Source organism: Pseudorca crassidens, chromosome 15 (assembly GCF_039906515.1).
Source record: "Pseudorca crassidens isolate mPseCra1 chromosome 15, mPseCra1.hap1, whole genome shotgun sequence".
NCBI classification, from domain to species: domain Eukaryota; kingdom Metazoa; phylum Chordata; class Mammalia; order Artiodactyla; family Delphinidae; genus Pseudorca; species Pseudorca crassidens.
This window is the reverse complement of record NC_090310.1, coordinates 8,409,059-8,435,565: the sequence shown is the minus strand read 5'-3', so window position 1 is coordinate 8,435,565 and position 26,507 is coordinate 8,409,059. Positions and strand designations below refer to the sequence as shown.

The following is a 26,507-nucleotide window of genomic DNA, read 5'->3' as shown; positions in this document are numbered from 1 at the left end:
GGCCTTGCTGGGCAGCCATGGGAGATCAGCGTGCCTCTCCGGGCCTCAGTTCTCACATCAGAGCTAGAGGACAGGCTGCCAGGCTTGGGACACCCCCCCCGCCAGATACCCCCATAAGCAGGGGGTCCTAAGACAGCCTCCACACCTTCCACCTGGCACCCCCTTCAGCCCCTCCCAGGCTGCCTCCTCCTCCCACTAACAGACACCTGTTTTCTTTCTCAGAATTAACCCCACGCAATGGGGCACTGTCGCCCCCTTAACTCTGTTTTCTTTTCTCTGGGTCACAGTCTCCTGGCTTCAAACTAACTCTGGGCCAGCGGGAGGTAGCTGAGTAAGGAGTGGGGGCCGGCAGGCCTGGGCCAGGGCCTTGGGCATGGGCAGCAGTGGCCAGGGGGCTCCTTTGGTGCCCTCTGAGTGACCTGAGAACCAATATCCTCTGTCCTGTGGGGAACAAAGAAGCAGGAATGGGCCATATTCACAAACCCTCCCGTGCACAGAAGCCACTGCTTAGCTTGGCTTAAAAGTTGCATTTATTCAACAGATTTTTATTGAGCACCTACTCCGGTCAAGCAGAGACTTGGTCCCCTTTCCCTGCAGACAAGTGAGGAAAAACAAAGTGATCAACATGAAATTGGACCACTGCATGTCCAGTCTTGCTGAGGCAGGGGTGGAGGTGGGGAGAATTCCAAGGTCAAGGCTCAGGGGAAACTGAGGCAGGGAAGCCCTGGCCACTGCTGGGGAGGGGCTCAGGGCCTGAGTGAGGGCCCAGGACTGGCACAGATCAGGGCCTTGGCTGGCCTGTAATCAGCTCTTCCCTCCCGGCAGTGCCCGAAAGCGTCCCATCCCCTACTACCGGCCCAGCCCCTCGTCCTCCTCCAGCTGCCTGAGCAGCGACTACTCAAGCCGGAGCCCCAGCCCTGGCCACAGCCATGGAAGCTACAGCAGCCGCAGTCGGACCCGCAGCCGCACTCGCAGCCCTTCCAGGACCCCCAGTCCCAGCTACCACAGCCGGAGCAGCTCAGAGAGCGGGGGCTTCTGAGCCCAGCAGACCCAGTTTCGTGCCCCCTGGCACAGGGAGAGGCGAGGGGTCAGGACCCAGGAGCTGCAGGGGGCCTGCACCCCACTGCTACAAGGAGGTCCCGGGTCCAGGGAAGACCTTGAGGGCGGGGGCCCTGAAGACAAAGAGGATCTGGATTCTGCTGCTTCTAGGGGGCCCCTGCCCTCACCTCCCGCTCGCCCACCATGGCCAGGGAACAAGAGCCGTTTCGAACACAGGGACCACCCTGCCCCGCTTCCTGCTTGAGGCCAGCTCGCCAGGCTGGGGACCTCAGCTCAGTGGACCCAGGGACACCTTTTGACGGTGCCAGACCTGGGAGCCTCCCCTGCCACTCCATAGGACCCTCAGCTCCTCTCTACCCCTGGGCGGACACGGAGAGGGGACAGCAAGCGGAGCTAAGTTAGACAAGAAGAAGAATGGCCTGACCTTGGTGCACCACCATCCGGACTGAGGAACCACTTCCTTCGAGCCGGCTGCAGGAGGACCCTGGCTGAGGGCTGGAGGCTGGCCCCAGAGCCTCCCCAGATGCCTCCCCTGGCCCAGGAGTGCCCAGACTGGGTGGGCCCCTAAGCCCCAGCCTGAGGGTCCAGGGAGCTCACCCTTGGTCGCACCTCTCCAGCCCAGGCTCTCCCCTCCAGCCCTCGCCCCGTGCCCTGGGCCGAGGCCACACCAGCCAGGCCTTCTGCATGACGAGAGGTGGGATATACAGACCACAGCTGCATCTGACCCTGAGATCAAAAGGGGTTCGGGTCAGGAGGTGGAAGGGAGAAGCGGTAGACGGAGGAGGAGCCTGTGAGGGGAAGCGCAATGCAGTCGGCTGACTGAGCGGCCTCGGGGAGCCCGGTGTGCCCAGTGGCTGGGACCTGGGCCGGATGGCAGCAGGCCTAGGGTGGCGTGCCCTTTGGGGCTGCCCAAGGGAGCAGGGAGCCAAAGGGAGCACTTCCTCCTCCTCTTCCAGAGAGGGGCGCTACACCCCTTCGAAGAAAGGGTAGAATCTAGACGGAGGGCCTTGGCCTGGGGCATGGACGGGGAAGCAGCGGCCCCCAGCCCTCTACTGCTGCTCCCAGCCCCCTCCTCCTGGGGCCCTCAGGGATCTCACGAAGTCTTCCTTGGCCCAACAGGGCAGATGCCCTGGGCTCCGGTGGGGGGAGGGGTCTGGGGTCTGGTCCGGGTTCCCCCTCTCTGTTTCCCCGTCCTTCTCCGCGGTGCGGATAAAAATTGGACTCTAATAAAACACTTGGTGCCCGGATGGCAGGTGGTGAGACCAGGCCTCTGTGGATTTGGGTACCTGGGGAGTGTGGGGAAGGCAGAGGGTCCTGGGGTCCTTGCCTCTGAGAAATGAGAGGGACTCAGACTCCAAGGGACCAGGACCCAGCACGTCCACCTCGTGTCTCCACGCGTGAGTCTGTGGAGCCTGCAGCTTGGTGGGGAGAAAAACAGGGACCCAGAAAGGCCTTCTCCCTAGCCGGGAGGCCCTGTGGGCTTTGAATACCCCCATTCCACCCGACGCCCAGACACCTGGCCTTGCTTCAGCAGTGAACAGGGGATAGGACGGGCCCACGTGCAGGACCCTCCATAGCGGTGGAGTGTTCAGAACCGCTGGAATACAGCGCAGAGCAACGCCGGCTGTGAATCCAGGCTCCACGCGGGACTGTGAGGAAGCTGAAAGGGGATGCTGTCCTAAGAGTGCCCGGCACAGGGCCTGCCATAGAGCAAGTCATAAGTGGCCACTTAAAAGAAAACACCACGTGTCCAGCCCCGGATGGGTGCTGGGATGGGGATTGGAAAGGGAGAGCTTGGCGTGGTTTTTACTTTTTAATAGCTATTCACACTGTATTTCTTCCTTTCTTTTTTTTTTTTTTTTTTTTGCGGTATGCGGGCCTCTCACTGTTGTGGCCTCTCCCGTTGCGGAGCACAGGCTCCGGACGCGCAGGCTCAGCAGCCATGGCTCACGGGCCCAGCCGCTCCGCGGCACGTGGGATCTTCCCGGACCGGGGCACGAACCCATGTCCCCTGCATGGACAGGCGGACTCTCAACCACTGCGCCACCAGGGAAGCCCTGGATTTCTTTCTTTTATAGAGACCTAAACAAATGCACACACTCTCCTCTTCCTCCTCTCCTCATCTTCCTTCTCCTTTTCTTTTAGTGGTAGATGTTAACCTTGCTTTGAATCAGCTGCTCTTTGGGAATCTGATAGAAGTTGGGAACCCTTTCCTCGAAATAATGTGCACACGCCCACCATCTGCAGGCAACTTCAGACCTCACAGGCACTCTGCAATCCTTTAGGGCTCCACAGGTCAAGAACCCTGACCCACCTCTACTGAGAGGGCAGTGGACGTGGCCACGGCTCTGGGCTGTGCGTGCCACGACACAGGAGATGTCCTTGGTCTGTTCTGGGCTGCAGAGCGGGGGTGCCGTGCTCTGAAGGCTAGGGCTGTGTCAGCACATGACCTCTCTCTACTTTCTATTCCCTCAGACCGGAAGGGGCACCTGAGGAGGCCTTTGGCCAGTGGCTCTGTTTCTGATCTGAGGAAGCTGGTCAAAGAAGTGTCAGTGATCTCTTTAATGCTTTACACAGGTTCAGCAAAACTAGGCCTCAGGCTGGGAGTTCCCTGGCGGTCCAGTGGTTAAGACTTCACGCTTCCGATGCAGGTGGCACGGGTTCGATCCCTGGTCGGGGAACTAAGATCCTGCATGCCATGTGGCACGGCCAAAAAAAAAAAAAAACCAGCTGGGTAGGGGTTGGGGCTCCAGGGAAAGCAGGCTTGGCCCTGCTCTGGAGACGCCGCCTTTTGGAGGGGATGGGGGCATGAAACACACCCCAAGGTGGGCATGGAAGTCCAGCCTGTCTCACACAAGCCCAAAGCTGCCCCTTCCCCTTCCCCCCTTCCAGTCCCTCACTGCCCAGCTGGACCGCCTTCCTCATCTGCACCCCACAGCCAGGCTGCAACCAGGTGACCAGGCAGTGCCACTTCCTTTTCTGCCCCACCCCCGCTCCTGGCCTCTAACCACGACCCCTCCTAGGCCCACCTCCTCACCAGCTGGCCTGCCTGGGTCTGGCCCGCTCCAGTCCATCCCACCATATCCACAATTCAAATCTGACCATTCCCTCCCTCTTTCGATACATGCTTACTCAACACCTACTATATGCCATGCCCAGTTCCTGGCTCTGAGGACACAGTATTGAATTAAGGAAACAGAACTCCCCACCATAAGGATCCCGTGACCATGTCCACCAGCTCGTAGCACTTGGAAGGCCTTCCGAACGGCGAACGGCTCCACCTGGAATTGCCATCCTCTCCCGCCGCCACCCTCCAACCTCCGCTCCCATCACTGTCCTTGACTCCAGCGGACCCTCCTCCCTGGGCCCCCCTCGGCCCCAAGGCATGCCCTCTCCACCTCCACAGGTTCCTGAGAGCTCGTGGTTCCAGGCCCAGCTCAGCTGCCCCCTACTTCTAGGCGCCTTCCCTATCCCCAGCTGCGGTGGCCACTCCCGCCTCTGGATTTCTCCAGCCCTAGGTCTGTTTCTGCCTTTAGGGTATCGAGCTCTTGATCCAGTTATTTGTTGGCGGGTCTCTCTCTCCCTAAATCTGTGAGCTTCTGGAGCCCGGGCCATGCCTTCTTATCTCTGCATTCCCCGAACAGGCACCCTTGAGATGTTTGTTGAATGAGTGAAGGAGTGAACGAGGCAACTATGGCGTGAGGGGTTCCAGCAACCGTGGGGGAGGGTGGAGACCAAAGGCATGGTGGCAGCAGGAAGACCCTAGAGGGCGACAGAGAGAGGGGAAAAAAAACTGCTGGCTGGCGGCGCGCCAGAAGGGATACAAAACAGGCCTGGACAGAGAGGAGAGCTCCCGGGGGGAGGATCCGTGGCAGCCTGGAAGCCCGAAGCTCTTGTCTTCAGCACCTCCCTGGCTACTTGGTGCCCGTTCCGCTGAGAAGGACAGGGAGGGTACCAGGCCCCTGTCCCTCCCGCAGACGGAGGGTTCAGACTGAACTCTTCTGCTCTTACCTTGGGAAAAGGGAAAAACACTGGAAGGCAGGCAGGAAAACAGGAAATTCCAATTCTATGTCGGGTAACAAGAGGGGGAGACGGGGGCAGGGGTGGGGGAACCTTAGCAAGATGTGGCATTTGGGGTGTAGGACGTCCTCTCCTCACCTCTCTCTCTGCACTTGGGGCCTCGGGGGCCCCTCCATCCTTCCCCTCCCTGCACACACAGCAGCCAGGAGGCTGGACAAGGCTTGCCTGGGTCCTGGCAAATTCGCCCCCTTTTCTTAATCTGTTTCCTACAGCCCCAGACCCAGGGTAGCAAGTCACAAATGCACATGCCCAGTTTGGGCATCCCAGCTGACTACCCCCCTCCCCTGCCCCTCTGAGGTGCTCTTCAAGCCCCCTGGCCTACTCCCCCAACCCTCCCACCTCCGCCTCTCTCAGCCGAGGGCATACTCAGCAAACCGGCCTTATCACCAGGCGCCTACCCTTCCTTTGCCAAGCCCCCCTCCACCTGAGAAAGGCTCTCCGGACGCCCAGCACAGGAGGGTGCTCCAGCCACAGGGCCTCCCGCCTGCACGGCCACCGCAGGGGTTGCCCCATCCCCACGCCCTCCCTCATCCTCTGCGTCCACTCACCATATACACATCCCTGGGTGGGATGGGGGGTCGTGGGGGATGGGGGAGAGTAGAGAGTGGAGGAGAAACTGTTGATTCGCCAGCGCTGGAAGGAGCCTTCGAGAACATCCAGTCCGATGGTCTCATCGTACAGATGAAGAAAATGAGTCACGGAGGCCGGCTGTTAGCCAAGGTCACAGAATTAGAGACGTAGACGTCCCCAGACTCCCAAGCTGGACAGATTCTTTCTACTGGACAGCAGGGTGGGAGGGGTAGGAGGATGGATCCCCAGCCCTCCCGCCCGGCCCCTCCTTGGCACCCCTCCAGCAGTGATGGAGGCAAGGTGACCCCAAGGCCAGCCAGAAGCCGAAGGCCTAGGAGATGGGTTTTGGGAAATGGACTCCCGGAGGGGCAGTGTCTAGACACTTCCAGAAAGACCCAGAGCCCCCCCGCCCCCATGCACCCTCGTTACGGCTGCCCACATTCTCAGTTCCCAGCAGGCCCAGCGGCTGGCGCTTCATCAGCTGTCGGGCCTCTCCCGGGAGCTCGGGCAGCTGCCTGAACGCTCTCGCACTTTCTGAGGCTGGGCCAGGGAGGGAAGGGCTGTGGCAGCTGGAGTTGGCGAAAGCCTGCCAAGGGAGTGGCTCGTGTGGCCAAGTGCTCAGGCGAGGGCCAGGCCAGGAAGCTGGGAGGCTGTTCTCGGAGCTGCGGCAGAGTAACCCAGACGCTGGGGCTAGGGATAGGGGACGGGCCCCTCTGATTAAGGAATCCCTGCAGTGTCCCCCTGCTCCCCACCTGCTTGGCTTCTGGGAAATCCCTGCAGGTGGAGTTGTCCTCTTAATCCCAGAAAAACTACCCCTGGGAGCTCAGTACCCTAGAGGAAGGGTGCTTGGTCAGGGCTGGAAGTGAACCCAGAGAGGCTAGCCCAACCCTCCCCGTCCCACAGGTAACCCTGGGCTGCACACCTCACCCTGGGCCTGCAAGCCACAGCCCACAGCCCTCCCTGGACTGCCTGGGAAGTCTCCCCCCTGCCGGATAGAGAGGCAGGAGGCCTGGGTTCCAATCCCTCCATCCTTCACCAGCTTTGTGACCTTGGGGCAGTTGTGACTCTCAGTTTTCTCATCTCCAGGATGGGACTCTGATAAGATACCTGAACGTGCTATAAAGCACATACAACCAGGTAATTCTCATTAATCTAAGCCTCAATATCCAAAATTAAAGGCCCTCTTTCCTTAATAACAATGAACACTTCTGAGCACCAGGCGCTTCGCAGGAGTTACCGTGTTACAGATTCACCGCAGCCCTGCAAGATGGGTGTGTTAAAAAAAAAAAGATGGGTGTGTTATTAGCTACGTCTTGCAGATGGGGACGTGCCAGCTCAGAGAGGTCACCAGGCCAGCAGCAGGTTCAAGCCCAGCCTTGTCTGACTCCAAAACCCAGTTTCTCCTCCACCCCTACCCGCGCTTACTACCACCCAGAGCTACCCAGTTCCGCTCCCTTATGATTGGCAGCTCTGATCTGAGACTCCCTTGAGAAGTGACCCATTGAAGATGGATGTGGGGAATTCCCTGGCAGTCCAGTGGTTAGAACTCCACACTTTTGTTGTAGCAAAAATAGAAATTAGACTTTTCTGATAAACTGGAAAATAAGGAAACAATGAACAGGCTGGGGAAACAACATAAACAGGCCTGAAAGAGTTAAGCAATCTTAGTTATTCTTTAGCTGTTACTACTAACAAACACTTGTAGCTAGACTTGTCCTTCACCAAGCTGATTACTCTCTGACTCCGTACAAATGACCCTTTGCACCTGGCATTCCTTCTCCCCCTACACTCCCCTGTAGCACTCTTCATTTCAGAAAGAAGGTCATGGGCCCATAACTTCAGGGACATCAGACCCAGTTGCTGAGCTACCTGATGCCAACTGTGGCCATGAATTCGCAGAAGAAAAGAAATGCAAGACCTCCACTACTTTTGATCCTTACCATATACCCCGGACTGCGAGCCCCACGTATAAAATCTTCTCCGATTCCCCAAGAAGGAGGGACAGTTCTTGAGGCGTTAGCCTACTGTGTCTTCCCTTTGCCTGGCAAAGAAAATAAAAAGCCTCTCTATTTCTTATCTTCCAATTCTCTGTCTCCATATTTTTATCCAGCATCGGTGCCGAGGGAGCCAGATTTGGCAGCACTTTCACTGCAGAAGGCCCAGGGTTCAATCCCTGGTTGGGGAACTAAGATCCCACGAGCCCCCCAAGGCGTGATAAAAAAAAAAAAAAGATGGATGTGAATTCTCAGTTCTGCTGCCTCCACCTCCATGGGCTGGGTGCTGGGGGTGGAGCCCTGGGTTGCACAACTTCCCCAAGCCGGGGCAACAGGGATGGATCCTCCCCACCTTGGTTTCAGGCAAAATGAAGGGAGCTCTGAAGGTAGCTTCTGTCTACAAGGTGCTGGCGGCCAGGCAGGCAGCCCCCACCCAGAGCATGGCTGGGCCACACTTGAAGGCACCCATGATTATATCTGACAGCTCCCGCTAGGGTGGGGCACCTGGGCTCCAGTCTGGGCCAAGGTGGGCAGGCAGGGACGGATGAGGGCCCTCCCTGGCTCCTGACCTCACCCTGACTTTAAGAGCTGGGGATAGGTGGGGTTGGGAGTGCCAGGGCGTGAAGGCCTGGGGCTTCCTGAAGCTGAGACCCTTTGGGGGCAGCGAGTAGCTCCCCATGGAGACTGGGCTCCTGACGTGATCCAGCAAGAGGGGCGGGGCAGAGGGCAGGCACCCTGTCTGCCTCCTCTCCTTGGCCCATGAGAGCCCCAGGTGCTTAGAGGCCTTTCCAGAGGCGACCTCTGGCTGTGGCCCAACCCCAGCTCTTTCCCGATGGGGAGCAGGTGGGTAAGAAAGAAAGACATCTAGGAGTGCTCTCTTGAAGAGGAAATTGAGGCTCAGAGAGGGCATGAGACTTGTTGCTACCCCAGCTCATTTTGCTAAATTAATTAATTTATTTATTTTTGGCTGCGTTAGGCCTTTGTTGCTGTGCGCAGGCTTTCTCTAGTTGAGGCGAGTGGAGGCTACTCTTCCTTGCGGTGCGCGGGCTTCTCACTGCGGCGGCTTCTCTTGCTGCGGAACACGGGCTCTAGGCACGTGGTCTGCAGTAGTTGCAGCACGCGGGCTCAGTGGCTGTGGCTCACGGGCTCTAGAGCGCAGGCTCAGTAGTTGCAGCGCGTGGGCTTAGTTGTTCCACGGCACGTGGGATCTTCCAGGACCAGGGATCAAACCCATGTCCCCTGCATCGGCAGGTGGATTCTTAACCACTGCGCCACCAGGGAAGCCCTACCGCAGCTCAATGAGGTGAGTGGACTGGAGTCTGGCTTTCAGCCCCTCAGGTGTCCTGGGTGGGGCAGGGCAAGTCCTGCGTGGAACTGGCAGGAGTACAGCCTCAGCCCAGCCCCAGGAGAGGGGCAGCAAACAGAGTGGGTCTCGGAAGCAGAGGAAGTAAGGGACTCCAAGGTGGGAGCCCCATGAGGGTAAGAGCCCTGAGCACTAGAGAGGCAAGAGCCTTACTCTGCTAGTGTCTTAAAGGAGGCCGTAGGCCAGTCACCTATTCTCTCTGAACCTCAGTTTCCCCATCTAAAAAGGAGGGATAAAAAGACAGAAGTCAAGAGAAGGAAGGCTGGACTGGGGTCCTGCCAATGAAGGCAGGAGAGAGAGGGAACGTTAGGATTAAGACAGGACCGTAGGGGCAGCACCCTCTCCCAGAGGTGGGAGCGAGGGCGTGGATCCCATAGGTGGTCAGATAGGAGGTGGGGCAGGCTTCAGGCTTCAAGCAAGTTTGAAGGAGCTGTACTACCTGGAGTCTCCTCTCCCTTTGTGCTGTGGGAATATTAAACAAAAGGGGCTTTGAGATCATAATCTGCAAAGAGGAAAAGGAGGGGCCTTGGCCCAAATCACACAAAAAATCAGTGGCAAAACCCCTATGAGATTCAAGGTTGCTGCATTTCAAGTTCCCTGTCCAGAGCTCCTCGAGAAAAACAGATATAATGGGGAGTTTTGACAGTAACCTTTCTCCTGACCCCCCTCAGCACGGGGCCTCAGGGTTCGTGATCTGGGTCTGCCCCACTGGGAAGTCAAGGGGAAAACGACCAAACCTACACACGCCACAGCCTCTGCGACAGGGAGACATACACGCTCTCTTTCCTCCCCCCTCTTTCAACTCCAAGGAGCTAATAATAACAATAATTCATTATCATGTACCAGGTCCTGGACTAAAATGTTTACTTGCATTAAGTGGCTGAATCCTCACGCCAACCCAGTGATGGAAGCATTTTCATCATCATCATCATCATCCCCATTCTCCCGATGGGTAAACTGAGTCACAAAGACTCTCATTTGCACAAGTTCATCCAGGGAGTGGCAGGACCTGGATGTGAACTCAGGCGGTCTGGCTCCCGAGCCCACACTCCTAACCATGCTGCTTCTTAAGACATTATTTCAGACACCCTGGGGTCCAAACCCCGGCTCTGCCAGTTCCTAGCTGTGTGGCCTGGGACAAGCAGCCTGGCCTCTCTCTCGGCTTTATCCTCCTAGACTGTCCACAGATGGCGGCCTAGCGCTTCAGCACCCAGGCCCGCGAGCGTCCGGCACTGAGCACTGCGCCAGCATCGGGGCTCCAGTCATTTGTTTACTCAAGCAAGAGAAGCTTCCAGATGTGGGCAGGGCCTTCCTCGCCCCGCCCCGCGCCCCGGTATGCAGTGGGGGGAATGCAGGGGGAGGGGCTGCTCCGGCCCGTCACTGCCATTAATAGCGACCTGAAACACGCCTGCTAAAAATACCCAGCTGGAGGCCCATAAAAGCGCTGCTGGGGCTGGCGCCCGACACTTCTCGCACTACTCCGAACCTCAGCCAGACGCGCCCAGACCAGCCAGCATGACCGAGCGCCGAGTGCCCTTCTCGCTCCTGCGGGGCCCCAGCTGGGACCCTTTCCGCGATTGGTACCCGGCCCACAGCCGCCTCTTCGACCAGGCCTTCGGGATGCCCCGGCTGCCCGAGGAGTGGTCGCAGTGGCTGAGCCACAGCGGATGGCCGGGCTACGTGCGCCCTCTGTCCGCCGCCGCGATCGAGGGTCCCGCCTACAGCCGCGCGCTCAGCCGGCAGCTCAGCAGCGGCTTCTCGGAGATCCAGCAGACTGCCGACCGCTGGCGCGTGTCCTTGGACGTCAACCACTTCGCCCCCGAGGAGCTGACGGTCAAGACCAAGGACGGCGTGGTGGAGATCACTGGTGAGCCCCCCCGGGGACTGGGGCGCCGGCCTCCGGCCTCTCGCCGGTCCTGGGGAGGAGCCCTGGTCAGGGACCTGGGTTGAAATGCGGGGCGGGGGGCGGCGGGGCGGGGGCTGGAAAGTGAAAGCTTAGCCGAGGACCCGGGGGCAGAGCCCGGGGCGCGGGGCGGGCCTCCTTGCCCTGCCCCTGGCCTGTATACACTCCTCTGGAGTTGGGGGGTGCTGATAGCTCCTAATGGATCTTTTAGCCCTAAAAAGTCTACGCTAAGGGAAGAAACGCCCCCTTCCAGCGGAGACCCCCCCCCCACGGCCCCAGCCCCACCCCGAAGGGACCAGGTCTCCCCGCCCCCACCCGCGCGCGCCTACCCACCTCGGCCGGCGGTTGGTATGAAGAGGGCGTCGCCGCCCGCCCCACGCCGTCTCCGCCCCTAGCCCGTGTCCGCGGAGGGGGCGTGTGCGCGTGCCCGGCGCTGCGGCCCCCCTCACCGCTCCCAAAGCCCCTGAACCGAACTTTCCAGAAGCTTCTGAAATTCCGGGACGGCCTGGGGCACACAAATCCCTTAGTCAGTCTTGCCTGCCCTGAGTCCTGGCCGCCAGGTGGGACGCGTTTGGATGTGCGCCAGCTGGAGAGGCCGCCCCTCCCTGCCTCCTCTGACCTCCTACCCGCCCCCCCCCCACTCCCCTCTTCCTCAGGCAAGCACGAAGAGCGACAGGACGAGCACGGCTACATTTCCCGGTGCTTCACTCGAAAATACACGTGAGTCCTGGCTCCAGAGCTGGGGGGACGGGAGGAGGGCGCAGGGACACACAGGTGTGTAATGCTTCTCCTCCCTTTCTGCGTGTCCAGGCTGCCCCCCGGTGTGGACCCCACCCAGGTCTCCTCCTCCCTGTCCCCCGAGGGCACGCTCACAGTGGAGGCCCCGTTGCCCAAGCCAGCCACCCAGTCGGCAGAGATCACCATCCCTGTCACCTTCGAGGCGCGTGCCCAGCTTGGGGGCCCAGAAGCTGGGAAGTCTGAACAGCCTGGAAACAAGTAAAGGCCCTAGCCTAGTTGCCCACCCCACAGTAGCCATCACTGACCGTCCCCACCCACCAAACCTCTGAACTCTTTTGATATCTTTACCTTCTCTTTTTCTCAAATAAAGTTTGAAACAACTGCCTGCCCCTGCCTCGGACCCTGGTGTGTTTGTGGAGACATAGGGGTTGTTGGTGGTTCACACGTTCATCACCTTTGCTGAGGGCCTGCGTGTGCCAAGACCCACGCTGGGCCCTGTGGGTACAGTGGTATCCATCACAGGGCACAGCCCTGCCCTCCAGTCCCTTGTTTAGTAAGAGAGAAACAGTCATTGTTTACGGCAATAAAACCCGCAGGGCTGGGCTTCCCTGGTGGCGCAGTGGTTAAGAATCCACCTGCCAATGCAGGAGACATGAGTTCGAGCTCTGGTCTGGGAAGATCCCACATGCTGCGGAGCAACTAAGCTCGTGCACCACAACTACTGAGCCTGCGCTGTAGAACCCGCTCGCCGCAACTAGAGAAAAGCCCGCACATCAAAGGCCCGATGCAGCCAAAAATAAATAAATTTATGAAAAAAACAAACCAACCCAGAGCCAGGTGTGGGATCAGGGGAAACCAGGAGATGCGCCTGGCCCAGGCTTAGGCATTCAGGAACACCTGGGCAGGGGGCAGGTGAGGGGGGACAGGGCAGGGTCTGGGGAGGGGAGCTTCCTGGGAGCTCAGAGTTCCTTCCTGCCCTCCTCATAACTTCATTAATCCTGGGGAAAAGGGGCAGGACCAGGTAGATGGTATGGGGGGGGTGGCCACCCCAGGTGGCATTCTGAGGGGAGATTGGCCTCGTCAAAGGACCTTTCCCGCCAGGCCAGGCCGTGCAGGTAGCAGGGGGCCTGGGCCCTCAGGCCTGAGGGTGCCCTGCAGAGAGCGAGGGCAGGTGTGGCCTAGGTTTTGGTGGAAGAGAGGCAAAGACCTGCCAGGGGAAGCAGTGGCTACAGGAGGGCCTGCCTTGACTGTCGCCGGCAGGAACACCCACACCTACCTCGGCCTTTGTCCTTGTCCTGCCCTGACCCTCTCCCCTGCCCGAGGAGGGTTCAGGGCGACCTAGGGGAGGGAGAAGGTAGATGGGGGCTTTTGAGACCCCACATTCTCCCCACCAGCAAGGTCCCAGAGCCGGGTGCTATGGCCAGACGCTTGCGGGTGCACAGCCCTACTGTGTCAGGGTCCCTGAGAGGAGCAGAACCCGCAGGGCGGGGCCTGGGGCATCCACACACCACTGCTCACGCCGTCCAACTTCTCAGTTTCTCCTCCCTGGTGCGGGCTCCCTGTTGGGACAGCACATCTGGAGCAGGCGTAAAGCCAAAGGAGGTCCCGGCCCTTGAGGGCCCCGCCGAACCTGGAAGGAGGCCAACAGGGAAGAAAACACCTGGCACAAGGACGGTGCTGGGCCAGCTGGCAGCACAGGTCTGGGCCTGTCAGCCAGGATGCCGCCCAGTCCACCCGCCCTCCCACCTGGTTTCCTGAGCTCTGATTGCCTAAATCTTCCACCCTCTCCCCGAGACGCACACCCCCCCACGTCTCAGATGTCTCCTGGATGCCTCCACGCTCCCGTGGCCACGACCCAGTCAGCCTGTCCAGTTCTCACCCTCGCTCTGCTGGCCAGTGCCCTTGTGGTTGGCAACAGGATGGCCCTGACCTCCACGGGGGTGGCCGGGTGCCCAAATCTGGTCGGAGAGAGTGACTGCAAGCCTGCCGGGCTGCCAGCTCCTCCACTGGTGCCCTGGGCGTGTGGGAGAGCTACTTCTGAGCTTTTGACCAGGTAATCCTCACATCAGCCCCGAGAAGAGGTGCGGTTACTGCTGCTTGACAACTGGGCAGTGAGCCTCAAAGAAGTGAAGAGACTTGCCCAGGTTCACACAGCTCATCCTGGAGGGAGCAGAGGGCCATCTGCATCGCCCCAGACACGGGAGGTCAGATTAACTCAGACACAAGGCTGGCGGGGTGGGGGTGGGGGCTCCACAGCTGGAAGTGCTGCCGCATCAGGCTCCGTGGGGCCTCAGGAGGAGAAGGACAGGGATGCAGCTGAGCCTGGGGGCCAGGGCCACTCGAGGGGGCGAGGCTGCAAAGTGGCCCAGAGAGAGCTGCCAGGTCTCAGGCCCAAAGTCCAGGGCCATGGCCTGGGGTAGGCAGGGGTCAGCGCCTGGGTGCTGTCGGTGCTATTGGAATGGAATATAGATCCGGGGGCTCAGGCCAACACTGGGGTCACAGCTGGGGCACGAGGGAGGTAGGAAGTGAAGAATTCAATCCCTGCAAAGGAAACAGGCCGCAGTCTCCGTGGGAAACCAAAGTAGGAGGTGAGGAAGTGGGGGGCGGGGCAGAGGCAGGAGGAGAGCCTGGGGCTGGGCTGGCCCTACGCCCAGAGCTCATCTCCGAAGACGTGGGATCTGGGCAGCACCTCTGGGCGGAGTGGTGGGTGGGGCAGGCTGGCTCAGGTCCCGGGGTCTCCACGGGGAGAGGCCAGTTCTGGGCATTGAGATGCCTGGTGAGTCCCTGCCCTACTGCTGTCCCCGGCCTCGCCAAGCGTTTCCCTGATTTTCAGTGGGTCCCTCTCTAAACGCCTCTGATGACATTCAGGTCTGCAGACTCAGACACTGGCCTTGGTTCAGTGAATGCTAGCATCTGGGTCCCTCTGCTCAGCCGAAGGGTGCCTGAGGGGCAATGCCCCCTGCTGCAGGCCAGTGACAAAGGCGCCCTCAGGGACTTCAAATCCCTGTGGCAGCTGCTCACCTCTCACCAGCTCCAGCTCCCCTAGGGATCCGTGGAGTGCACAAGCCGCTCTCAGTTCCAGGCTGATCCCTGGGTCTCTCCTTTTCTGTCTCCCTCCCAGTTATGGAATCTGCCCTCCCTGTTGGCACCTTCTCTGGGCCCAGCACCCAGCCCGTAGGTCCAAGTCCCTGCTTGAGCTCAAGGGGGCAAGCGGAGGACACAGCCCAGTGACGAGCAGCATTCTACCATCAGAGAGGGCCCAGGACAGCCTGCGGAGTCTTAGTGGAGTGGGAAGGAGGGATTTCCAGAAGTGACCCTTGTGTAACGGGCAAGGGGGAGTTGCATGGGCGAGGGCTGGAAGGCTGGTGTGGTCAGGCTGGAGGAGGGGCTGCAAGCAGGGAGGGCAAGTGAAGGAGGTGCGGGGGCCCCATCTTGGAGGGCACCGAAGGCCACGCTAAGTGCAGGCTAAGCAAAGGGTTGAAGCATCCCTGCTTTAGAAACAGGGTTCCAGAACTTAGAGGAGAGTGGATGGGAGGGGCAGCCGTGAGGCAGGGGCAGTGTGCTGCTGAGATGTAGTGGACATGGGTCCTGCCAGGGAGGGGGGAAAGGGGGTTCGCACGCCAGATGTGGCAGCAGCAGGCTCTGCAGTGTGGGGTGACACCGGATGTCGGGGTGCTGGGGGTGGGGGAAGGAGGGGACCTCTAAAGTCCTGGGCTCTCTGCCTGGGGCTTGCTGACTTCAGTCTATGTAAGGTCAAGCAGCCACCAGACCTTGGCTGCTGGGGGAGTGAATTGTTTCCAGCTGCCCTCATCTTCCCTGCTACTGAATCAACCTAGGGTTTGCCAGAGAGACTGCTCTGTGGAGAGGGTGGGGTGGGGAATAAAAGCCGCCCAGAGAATGGCTGCGGAGGACCCCAGTGCTGGATCCAAAGGGTACGGCCAGAGCACCTTTGTGATGGGGGAGGGGCAACCAAGCGAAGGGAGAAGAGGAGGGTAGGGTTGGACTGGAGCCCCCGTCCAGGGTTGACCAGGAGGTTGACCATTAGAGACCCCAGACCCCTGGCCGGCTGGCAGCCACACAAGCCCTACGTGCCCTGGCAGAGCCCAGGGCAGGGCAGAGATCAGCCTGGAGGGGGTTCTATCTGCTGGCCTTACCCCGGACCCCCTGCAACTCTACACTACACCCAATCCCCACATGCACACAGTGGGAGCTGGGGGTTTGGGACAGCCCTGCAGCCAGGACTCAGCGCCGCGTCCAGACGTGCACAGCAGCGACTGAGCTGCAGCTCAGGACCAAAGCAGGGAAGGAGGATGCAGCATGGGTGAAGGCAGCTGGGCGAGCCTGGGCTGGTCTTAGCCAGAGTCTGCCACTGGGCCCTGCAGCTCAGACCCTGATGAAATGGGGGCTAAGCCCTGCCCTCATGCTGTTCTCCTAGGGAAGTGGACCCTGGGAATGTGTGCCCCCCCCACCCCAAGGTGTGTACTGTCTGTCCATCCACCATGGCCCAGGGCTGGAACAGCCCTGAAGAGCACAGGAGCCTGGAGGCGGGAATGACTCCATCCCTGGCAAAGATCCTCTTAGTCAAGGGCTCTGGATCCTCCCCTCCCTCCTCCACCTGCCCAGGTGACTTTGACTTCATCATATGCATCTAATTCTGCCTCCTAAGGATGAACCATATTCTCATGGGCCTCTTATGAGACAGCTCTGCCAACAGCTAGTTGTGCAGGGAAAGCTGGAAGCATGAAAAATACCAGGAATCCCAGGCCTGGCTAAGAAGAGACGGCTCCAGATCAATAGCAAAATCTCTGGATGGTCTCGGGTACGAGCGTGGAGGGCGGAAGAGCCTCACTGGCCAGTTGGCCACTTCCATCTCTTCTGAAGGGCAGACTGAGGGCAAGGGAAAGTCAAGTGCCCAGACAGGGCTCCCAGCTTGCAGCCCAGGGGGAGAAGGTAATATGCGGGGACCCTGGGGAAAACTGACCTGCCCTAGGAGAGGTCCCTGCAGTTTAATAACCCCCTCCTACCCTTCCTTCCAGCCTTGCACGCCTACCAGCTTCGAACACCTTCCTGCCCAGCCTAAGTGGCAATGGTTGGGTCAAGATGCAGCACTCGTGGTCCAGGGGCTGTCTCAGCGGAAGGAAGTCTACCCTCACCCCCACTTCGGGCTGAACAGGGTGGAGCCTGCCAGGAAGATTTAAAGAATAAATAGGGGTTGGGACTTCCCTGGTGGCGCAGTGCTTAAGAACCCGCCTGCCAATGCAGGGGACACGGGTTCGAGCCCTGGTCCAGGAAGATCCCACATGCTGCGGAGCAACTAAGCCCACGAGCCACAACTACTGAAGCCCACGTGCCTAGAGCCCGTGCTCCGCAACAAAGAGAAGCCACTGCAATGAGAAGCCTGTGCACCGCGAGGAAGAGTAGCCCCCGCTCGCCACAACTAGAAAAAGCCTGCACGCAGCAATGAAGACCCAACGCAGCCATAAATAAATAAATTTATACATATATAAAAAAAGAATAGATAGGGATGCAGGAGCAGCTCTGTGTTCAGGAAAAAGCACTGGGCTAAGGCCAGCTCTAGGTTTGCGCCAGCTCTGTCCCTTTTGGAGGCATGGCCTGGGGTCCAGCCCCGCTCTGGGTTCAGTTTCCATTCTGAGGGGTCTGGGGGGCCCCTGAGGCCCCTCCTGCCTTGATTGTCAGTGTTGTCAGCTCTGTGCAGACCGGAAATCAAGGGGGAATCGCCAAGACTGGCAGCTACCCAGGGTCCCCTAAAAATAATAGGAAGGGGCTTCCCTGGTGGCGCAGCGGTTGAGAGTCCGCCTGCCGATGTAGGGGACACGGGTTCGTGCCCCTGTTCGGGAAGATCCCACATGCCGCGGAGCGGCAGGGCCCGTGAGCCATGGCCGCTGAGACTGCGCGTCCGGAGCCTGTGCTCCACAGCAGGAGAGGCCACAACAGTGAGAGGCCCGCCTACCGAAAATAAATAAATAAATAAATAATAGGAAGGCCAAAGTCCCAGAGATGCCCAAGGGTATAAGACAACTTTCTGCAGGACCAACAAGGGCCTGACATGAGGAAGGCCTTCAGTCTTGGCTCTGACCCCAGGGCAGGTCTGGACGAACTTTTTCTTCCCACGTCATTCCCCCCTCATCAAGATGGGTTCATGAAAGTCCTTTTGAAAGTCCCTTACCAAAAACAAAACAAAACAAAACAAACAAACAAAAACAGCAGGGAGACCGGGGGGTCTGGTGGTTAGGACTCCGGACTGCCACTGCTGGGGGCCCAGGTTCGATCCCTGGTCGGGGAACTAAGATCCCACAAGTCCCAAAGTGCAGCCAAAAAAAAAGACCTTTAGGGATAGCTGTTTTCAGGCTGGGGAGACAATGGGACAGTGGCAGGACAGGGGGATTGAGAATTTAGGTGAATGGATGACCAGAGTGGTCCCTGAGCCCTCCCCCCGCCGCAGCCCCTTCTGAGCTTCCATCCTCCTTGCTGGGTCTCCCTGTCCCTCTCTGATCTTGCATCTCCCTTACTTCGTCCCACTCCCCCACATCACTGCATCCCTCCCAACACCAAGCCCCTTCTCCCACACTGAAACCCCCTCCTTTCTGGGAGTTCTCCCACCTTCTCTGAACCCCCAAATCCATCACTGCATCTTCTCACTTCACCAAGCCCCCCTCCCTTTTGGGAGCCCCTCCCCTACCTCTCTCTGGGCCCTGGTGGCTGAGCTATCCTTGCACAATGCCCTTGGTGGCCCTGTTGATGATCCCGAAAACCCCCTTCTCCAGGCCTTACCAGCCTGAAAGCCTTGAACCCTAGGAGTGGTCCCACGGGCCAATCCCTCAGCAGGGGTCATGGAGCCCCAAGGCTCTGGGTGGGAGGAAGAATGGTTCTGGAGGAGTAACCAATCCCCACCAAGCAGGCAGCAGGCCATGCCAACTCAGGCCTCAGACTGTACCGACTCCAGAAAGGAAGTCTTACCCCACCTGTAAGGAGGATGGAGCGGGGCCATGGAACGTTCTGAGGCACCCCCTGTAGGACACCCTGTTGCTGGGCCTCCCCATCCCCTCTCCTCTCCCCCCCCACCCCGAGGCCCAGATAGGACAATGAGTGAGTGCCCCCTGGTGCTCTCCCAGAGACACCCAGATACCTGACACCACCCAGCCCAGAAACTTCGGGAATCTCTGCCCAGGTTCTGGGTCCTGCCAGGCCCAGAGCAGAAATGGGGGCAGAAAATCCGAGTCTTGGAAAACACTGACGCCCCCTAGCCGTGCACCTACCATACCTTTGGTCATATTCTCTGCTCTGGGCCTCAGTCGCTGAATGCCCTCAAGCCTCCTGGAAGTTCCCTCGTGAAGGACCCAGCTCACTTTCTCAGTCTGCCTTTGCAGGGTCTGGGAGCCAAGGCCTGGAGCCCAGGGAGACCTGCCTCACCCTCTGCGCCTTTGTTGCGTAGGTGTTCTGTTACTAATCACACTGGCGTGTACGGGGCACCTGCTAGCCGCCAACCACTCCTTAGCTTATTAAATCCTCACAGCAACCTCATGCCACTGAGAGGCAGCAGAGGATTACAGTTGTGCTTGTGGGCACTGGTCAAACTGCCTGGGTTCAAATCCCCACTGGGGCACTTACTAGCTGTGGGACCATGGGCAAGTTGCTAAGGCTGTTTTTTCCTCTGCAAAATGAAGCTGATCATACGAATTAATACATGTGAAGCCTTTAATTTTCGAGTAAGAAAGAAACACTCATGGGAATTAATTATGGGAAGATAACTTTGATCTTATTAAGATAATAATATGGAGATCACCCTTATTAGAGAGTGAAATCACTGGTGACCTTCCCAAAGTTGAGGCCTCCCTAGAGCTCCAGTGGGTTAGGACTGCACGCTTCCACTGTAGAGGGCAAGGGTTGGGGAACTAAGATCCCACATGCTGTGGGGCATGGCCAGAAAAAAAGGTTGAGGGAAATATGAGGAAATGGTAATCATTCTTTCAGTTTTGTTACAAAAGGGAAGGAAATGGGGCTTGAGCTTCAGAAAATAAGTGTAGAGAAGATTTCCTTTCAAGACTAAAGACAATGAGTTTAAATGATGTGAGAATGGATGGAGAGAAGCAATGGAGAAGTTGATAATGGAGATTTAATTTATAATCAGGAATATAAAGTTCTGAGAAAGACAGAAAAGAACAGACTGTTAGGGAATTCCCTGGCGGTCCAGTGGTTAGGACTCTGCGCTCCCACTGCAAGAGGCACGGGCTCAATCCCTAGTTGGGGAACTAAGAGCCTGAATGCCACACAGCACAGCCAGAAAAAAAAAAGACTTAAAAATTTTAAAAAAAGAAAGAAAAGAAAACGGAGTTAGAGTAGATGTGACCATTCAGTATTAATGAGAAGAAAAGGAGTGTTAAAAAACAAAATTCAGGGCTTCCCTGGTGGCGCAGTGGTTGAGAGTCCGCCTGCCAATGCAGGGGACACGGATTCGTGTCCCGGTCCGGGAGGATCCCACATGCCGCGGAGCGGCTGGGCCCGTGAGCCATGGCCGCTGAGCCTGCGCGTCCGGAGCCTGTGCTCCACGAGAGAGGCCACAACAGTGAGAGGCCCGCGTACCGCAAAAAAAAAAAAAAAAAAAAAATTCAGCTGAGTAAATTTGAAGCTCTAGCTGGCTTTGGTCAATTATTCATGAATTGGGCAGCCTCGCATCTAGGATAAAAAGGAGCTCCCATAAGTGAAGCCTTGGAGCAGTGTCTGGGGCACCCAGGAAGCATCCAGTCAATTCTAGGCATCTTTATGAGGTGGTCTGTAATATTCTCGTTTTACAGATATGCAAACTGACCTCTGAAGGACGAAGGAACTTGAGAAGTTACGCCTCACAACTAGGACAGGATGGGTTGAGAATTCAAATCCTAAACTCTTAAGTTTTCTACCACTTTGAGCCCTTCATTTGGAAAATGACACACGTTGCTGAGTGACGGAAATCTCACTTTTCTAAACAGCAACCACACTGAAGTTGGTCTTCAATTCCTAAATCCAGGTTTGACTGTGTGCCTTGGGCAACCAATCTCCCCTCTCGGCCTCAGGTTACACAGCTCTATGTTGGGAGATGAGAAGGGCAGAGATTGGGGTGTCTGCGCTCCCTATCATTTCTGAAATCTGATTCTGGGGGAGAGCTCCGGCCGGCCACCACACAATTCCCAGTTAGGAGCGTCTATCCGGCGAGTGTGGGGGAAAGAAGGGTGTTCAGCGGGGACGGGAGCTGGGCTGACACCGGGGGCAGGCGGCAGGCGAGGCTGGAGAGGGGCTGGGGCCTGGCCGTGGAGGGCCCTGAGTGCCAAAGACGGGCAGGAGCTGGCCTCAGAGTCCCTCTGGACCTTGGGGCCCGCGTGTGAGGTGATGGAACCTGACAGACCCCACTCACCATCTCCCTTTGAGCCCCTCCAACTGGTCTGTGGGCCGGGCAAGCTGTAGACAGACCCGGCTTCCTCTGCAATGTGGGAATAACGTAGACCTACCCACAGGGGCTGGCTCCAGAAAAAGCGATACGTAGGGAAGAAAGCATGACGAACCCGCAGTGGACTTTAGAGGCTGCGTCGTTGTTCAGACGGGGAATCTGAGGAGCAGGTACGCGGTCAAGGGCCCCGCAGGAGCCTGAGCTCCGCCCTCCCACACCAGCTCCTTCCACCGACCGCGGCAATGGACAAGGCCCACAGATGTCGCTAACACCCTATAAGGCGTTGTAACGCCCTACAGAACGCAGGCCAGGTTACTCCGGGTGACAAAGGCCCACACGGAGGGCGGAGACCAAGGAAAGAGTGGAACATGGAGATCAGGGTCGGGGGTGGAGAGACAGGAATTATGAAAGCCCGCGGTGGGAGGAGGGCTGGGGCACCGCCGGGCAGATTACGGCGCAAAGCCCTAGCAACAGGCCGACCATTGGAGGAGCGGGGCAGGCTAGCTGTGATTGGTTCTCGCCGCTGCCCGCGATTGGAAGGCGGCCGCATCCCCGCCAAGCTCACATCCGGGTGTCTGGTCTGGTCTGGAACCTTAGCGATCCCGGGTTGTCAGATTTCCTTGGCCTACAGGGCAGCGCCGAAGACATGTCAGGCGGGCGCGCAGAGCGGTGAGGCTCACCCACGCGGAATCGCAGGTGCGGGTACGCGCAGGCATCCCCGCGCAGAACTGAGGTCCCGGGCACACGCAGACAGCGAAATCCTGCACCTGGGGCCCAGGTGTTTGCGGATAGGTGACCGGAGAGAAGGCCGAGGATGGAGTTCCCGAATGGGTTGGAGCTGGGCGCGGGCCGAGCTCGGGGGCCCTACTGCCGTCCCAAGGTCTGGGCCCAACCCGGGTAACGCGAAGGCTTGCAGGAAGCCGAACCCAGCCGACACCCGGGGGCCCGGGCCTGCTGCAGAGCCGGGCAGCGCCCAGCGGGGGGCAGCAGAGGACGGCGCCACTGGAGCCGGCCCTTGCGGGGGGGCGGGGGGCCCGGGGCCCGGAAGGCTGCTGAATCCTCCCAGTTCCGGGGCCCTGCAAATTATTTGGTAAACCCAAATAAATAGGGCAGAGGCGGCCAGACCAGTCGCTGGGTACTGAAGCCCTGAGGAATGGATGAAGGCTGTTTTGTTATCTAGGTTCGTTTTGGCCCTATCACCACTGGGCTAAATAAATTTTAAACCCTTAACATTTAGGATATTAGGGGAGTATTGCTCCTTTTGCTTTTGCCCAGCAGTGTAATGAAGTGTTTGATCTTGGGGATCTGGACAGCATTTAGCGAAATTACATTGAAAGGAACTCACCCAAAATGCTTGCAGTCAGCCACAAGCTGCTCCTCCTTTATACGGTTTACCCAGCCATTACTTCCCAAATCTATCATGTGTATTTGAATGTAAGGCCTAATTTTGGTCAAGAGAATATTTTTTACTTAGTCCATCCACTACCCTCTCCAACCTAGTACTCATTATTGAGGAACCACACTCGCCAAAAGGAATGTCTGTTTGAAGACTCAGCAGTTTCCAAACTGAGCAGGCAAAACCACTTATAAACCGTAATAACGTAACACCTCCATATTTTGGGAGGCAAGGACTTTTGGAATGCAAAATGCTTTCATAACAAACCAAAGGGAATCCAAAATGAGCTTTCAGTCAGGCTTTAAAGAACTGACCAACCATCAAAACCCCGGCCCTAAAAATCTGGCTTAAGGAGGCTAAGAGAATGAAGAGATGGAAGGTTTGATGTCTCGTGTTGGCCCCTTATCTGAGAGCCAGTAAGTAGTAGGGTAACTTGTCCATCGTGGTGGGAATAACCAGTTAACACCAAGACTGTGTTAAAAGTCTAGATTCATTCTCCCAAGGTAGATCCAATATGAAGGCAGCCTCTCAGACATGACTGCAGCTTCCTGAAAACTCGGAGTGGTGGGCTGCACTATTTTCCCGCCTCTGCCAGGCATAGGGGCAAACAGCGGCAGGCCACCAGGACTCACCAGGTCAAGTGAGCACATGTATGAGATGGCTTGCTGAGTCAAAGCATGTGCTGAGTGGACACCTACCTAGTTCTTTTCCCATCCAAGGGAAACAGGAGAGGATTTTGAGGAGGCAAAACACCCTAACCTAAAAGACTACTCAGAAAACAAGATGGTTCCTCTGGGTGACAGGCAGGCAGCTTTGTCCTCCTGGGCTCAGGTCACAGGCCCTGGTGCTGACCACTGCTTAAGGCCACCTGATTCTGGTGGAAGAGCCTTGGGCCGGCCACCACTCAATTCAAATTCGGTTCCACCTGAACCAATGAAAAGGCTGGAGGGAGGGACAAAGAAAAATCTTTATGCAAGACCAAAAAAAGCACCCCAACAGGAATAAGACACAAATCAAATAACTTAGGAGGAAACAAATAGACAAAACCCAGAATGTGTTAAGACCACCAAGTAGCCTGGTCTCTGGAAAAGTCAGTGTTATAAAAAAGAGGTGGAAGGAGTAGAGGCTAAAGAAAACTATTATGAAATCCAATTAATCGATTTCATTGGATCAGAGGAGAGGGGGTTAGAAAGTGCTATCAAAGGCATTCTGGGTAAAATTTGGGGAGATCTGAATATGGGCTGGTATTAGAGAATTATTGTGAATTCCTTAGGTGTGATGACAGTGTGGCCTTCATAAGAGAATGTCCTTGTTTTTAGGAGAAATATCAACATAGGGAGTGCAATGTCATTACTTTCAAGGTTCCACAAGACAAATATAAAATGTCACAAAGCAATGGATATTTGGTTTATCCCTGTACCACCTTTTCAACTTTTCTGTTTGAAATTTTTCAAACTATAAAAAGGTTGGGGGGGTCAAGTCCCCCGATACCACCTAGCTATCCTTTAAACAGGGTTAAATCTAAAGCAAGAGGCAATTACTGGGACCACCGGTTTCAAATATCCACATTTAAAAACCATAAGCCAGGGAATTCTCCCACAGTCCAGTGGTTAGGACTCCACGCTTTCACTGCCGAAGTCCTGGGTTCAATCCTTGGTGGGGGAACCAAAATCCTGCAAGCTGCGCAGTGCAGCCCAAAAAACCCACAAAAAACCACAAGGCAAAACCTTATATGACCCACGGGTCACTTAATGCTCAAAAGCAGCAAAAGTCCTTCCATCTCAAACTGAGGCAGGTTATGAAACACAGAGGACAGTCACTCGTTACCTCTAGGAAGGGAAATGGGTGGCTGGGAAAACCATGGGAGACTTACTGTTACCCGATGTCACCATACTACTGTCCAGACAGTAAATAAAAAGTTTCACGGGCAACATACTGCCTCTGCACTTTTTTTCCCCTTTACAGCACTTTAAAAATATAAAGCCAGGTAAGGATTAAGTTATGAAGATGAAATACCAAAAATCCTATGAGCTGGTACTGAGGACTCCCGTCAGTGTGATCCAGCCACTCTAGCCCCAACTCTTCACTGACCACAGGTATCTGGTTAATCAGAGGTAGGGTTTGTGGCCATTCAGATCCAACCACATTTACCCATACCAGAACTGGAAAGTTCAAACTAGCAGCCCAATTAAATTAGTAAGCTGGTACACCACATTTTAATGTTGATTAGGCTGGAGACCACTTAATGTCAGCTCCAAGAAATGGAGAACGGTGTTACCGGCTTGATTCTCCAAGTTTGCTTTGGAAACTGCACAGGAAGAGGTAGCTGCCATTCTCAGCCACTCAGATCAACCAGTGAGTCAACAGGCAGGTTCCGCTCACCAGCACAGAGGCCAGTGCATGCGGTCATTACACATAAATAGAGTGGAGGGAAACTGCACTCGCTTCACCAGGCAACTTATTTGCTCCACTGAAAGGTTCCCTGCCACTAAGTCCCATTTGATATCCCCTCCACTCCACCTGCAAAGTTCTAGGAATGCAGAACCCCGCTCTGTGGATGCCCGAAGCCAAGTAGATCATTCACTCCTTTACAATTACCCTCCTGCCCATCACCTTTATTTAATTCCCTCCCACTATCAGTTATTTTTTAAGTTCTAGAGTGCGTTGAGGAAGAGGACCTCTATCGTTAGTGCCTAACCCGGGGTATCATTCAATTCCTGAATTAGGAGAGCTTTCTTAACCTGAACTTTTCAGGGCCATTCTTTTCCAACTGCTTATCACTGTTAATGCAAGCCCCCCACCCCCATACTTCACACTGGAAGTATGTCACAGGAGATTGAATACAGAAGGAGCTAGGAGAGTCCAGATGACTTCTACTAAGAGATCTGCGAAACTGTAAAATAACGCTACTCTATTTTTTGTTTTGGAGAACAGTTACTTTTCATGAAATTGTTATGTATTGCAACATGTAACAGGTTTCCATTATTTTTAAACAAATGAGTATTTTCAGTTTCTAGTTTTTGATACAGTCTACATAAGAGTTATGTAAAGAGGTCCTGAGATGAAAAAGTTTAAGAAACACTGCATCAACGAACTGTTAAAACTGGGTGGAAATGCAGCAACAGACAGCATTTTTATCTCCAGAAGTCTGTCTGTGGAAAATCCTCTGGGCAAATTCCAGTCTTATGTCAAATTCCAGGCACTCACAATGGGACGTTACACCAAAGGAACAAGGGTGTAATGGTACCACCTTCCAGGAGCTGCCCTTCTTTCTGAAGAGCCTTGGCGAGCCTGTGCTGATCTTGCCCATCTCTCAACCCCCCTGGCTGGCAAGACGTGTACAACTTGCCCCTATCCAGTAACTGAGCTCTTGCTCAGTGAGCGCGCTGGCTGCTGGCTGCTGCTCAGTGTTCTCTCCTAGAGGAGCAGAAGCAGCCTGGTGTTAGGAGGCGAAGCTCAGGAGGGTTGAAGATGCGGCTGCAACGTGGGTCATCAGTGAGCTGTGGGACCTTAGGCACACAGGTCACTTCTGTGTCCACAGAAGCGGCGCTCTCAGGGTGGTTCTGAGGGACAAAGAGCCAAAACACGTGAATTCATTAACATGGCAAAAGCCTAGTCCCCCAGTGTTATTCCTAAAATGTGAATTAAAATTTCTCAAAAAACTCAAAAGCCGTCCTCTTCCTCTGCATGAACCAGTGCAGCCAGCCCCTCCCTGCCTTGCTGGAGCACACCCAAGCCGGTGGAGGAGAACGCCTTTCCCCTGGTGTTCCTTCCTGTAGACAAACCCCTCGTCACAGCTGGTCAGGGCAGATCACCCCACACGTCCAGGGATGTGATCCGAGCCATGGGCACATCCTGACAGCTGCCATCAGAAACAGCACGCTGCTGAGTGCAGCCCACGTCAACTAAGGCTGCTGACCACCTCAGAAGACTTAAAAACCCAAGACAATATATTTATGAAT

General features: G+C 56.6%; 2 protein-coding genes across 2 annotated transcripts in view; both read left to right on the top strand.

Moving 5' to 3' along the window:
* SRRM3 (serine/arginine repetitive matrix 3) overlaps positions 1–2,319 on the top strand; it is a 55,384-nt gene extending 53,065 nt beyond the window's left edge. Inside the window, exon 15 of the mRNA XM_067705849.1 lies at positions 826–2,319. Within this exon, the coding sequence (XP_067561950.1) occupies positions 826–1,039 (214 nt within the window). The 3' untranslated portion in view covers positions 1,040–2,319. The remainder of the gene's footprint in view (positions 1–825) is intronic.
* Positions 2,320–10,413: 8,094 nt separating this feature from the next.
* On the top strand, positions 10,414–12,094 carry HSPB1 (heat shock protein family B (small) member 1). Its single transcript, XM_067705852.1, has 3 exons — positions 10,414–10,933; positions 11,626–11,689; positions 11,780–12,094. The coding sequence occupies exons 1-3, from the start codon at positions 10,582–10,584 to the stop codon at positions 11,967–11,969; spliced, it is 606 nt and encodes a 201-aa protein (XP_067561953.1). The 5' UTR covers positions 10,414–10,581; the 3' UTR covers positions 11,970–12,094.
* Positions 12,095–26,507: the final 14,413 nt, after the last annotated feature.

Bases quoted from the DNA above. Each gene is read 5' to 3' on its own strand.
- HSPB1 (XM_067705852.1), top strand. From the start codon at position 10,582: ATGACCGAGCGCCGAGTGCCCTTCTCGCTCCTGCGGGGCCCCAGCTGG. The intron at 10,934-11,625 runs GTGAGCCCCCCC...CCTCTTCCTCAG, and splicing joins CGGCGTGGTGGAGATCACTG to GCAAGCACGAAGAGCGACAG. The intron at 11,690-11,779 runs GTGAGTCCTGGC...CTGCGTGTCCAG, and splicing joins TGCTTCACTCGAAAATACAC to GCTGCCCCCCGGTGTGGACC.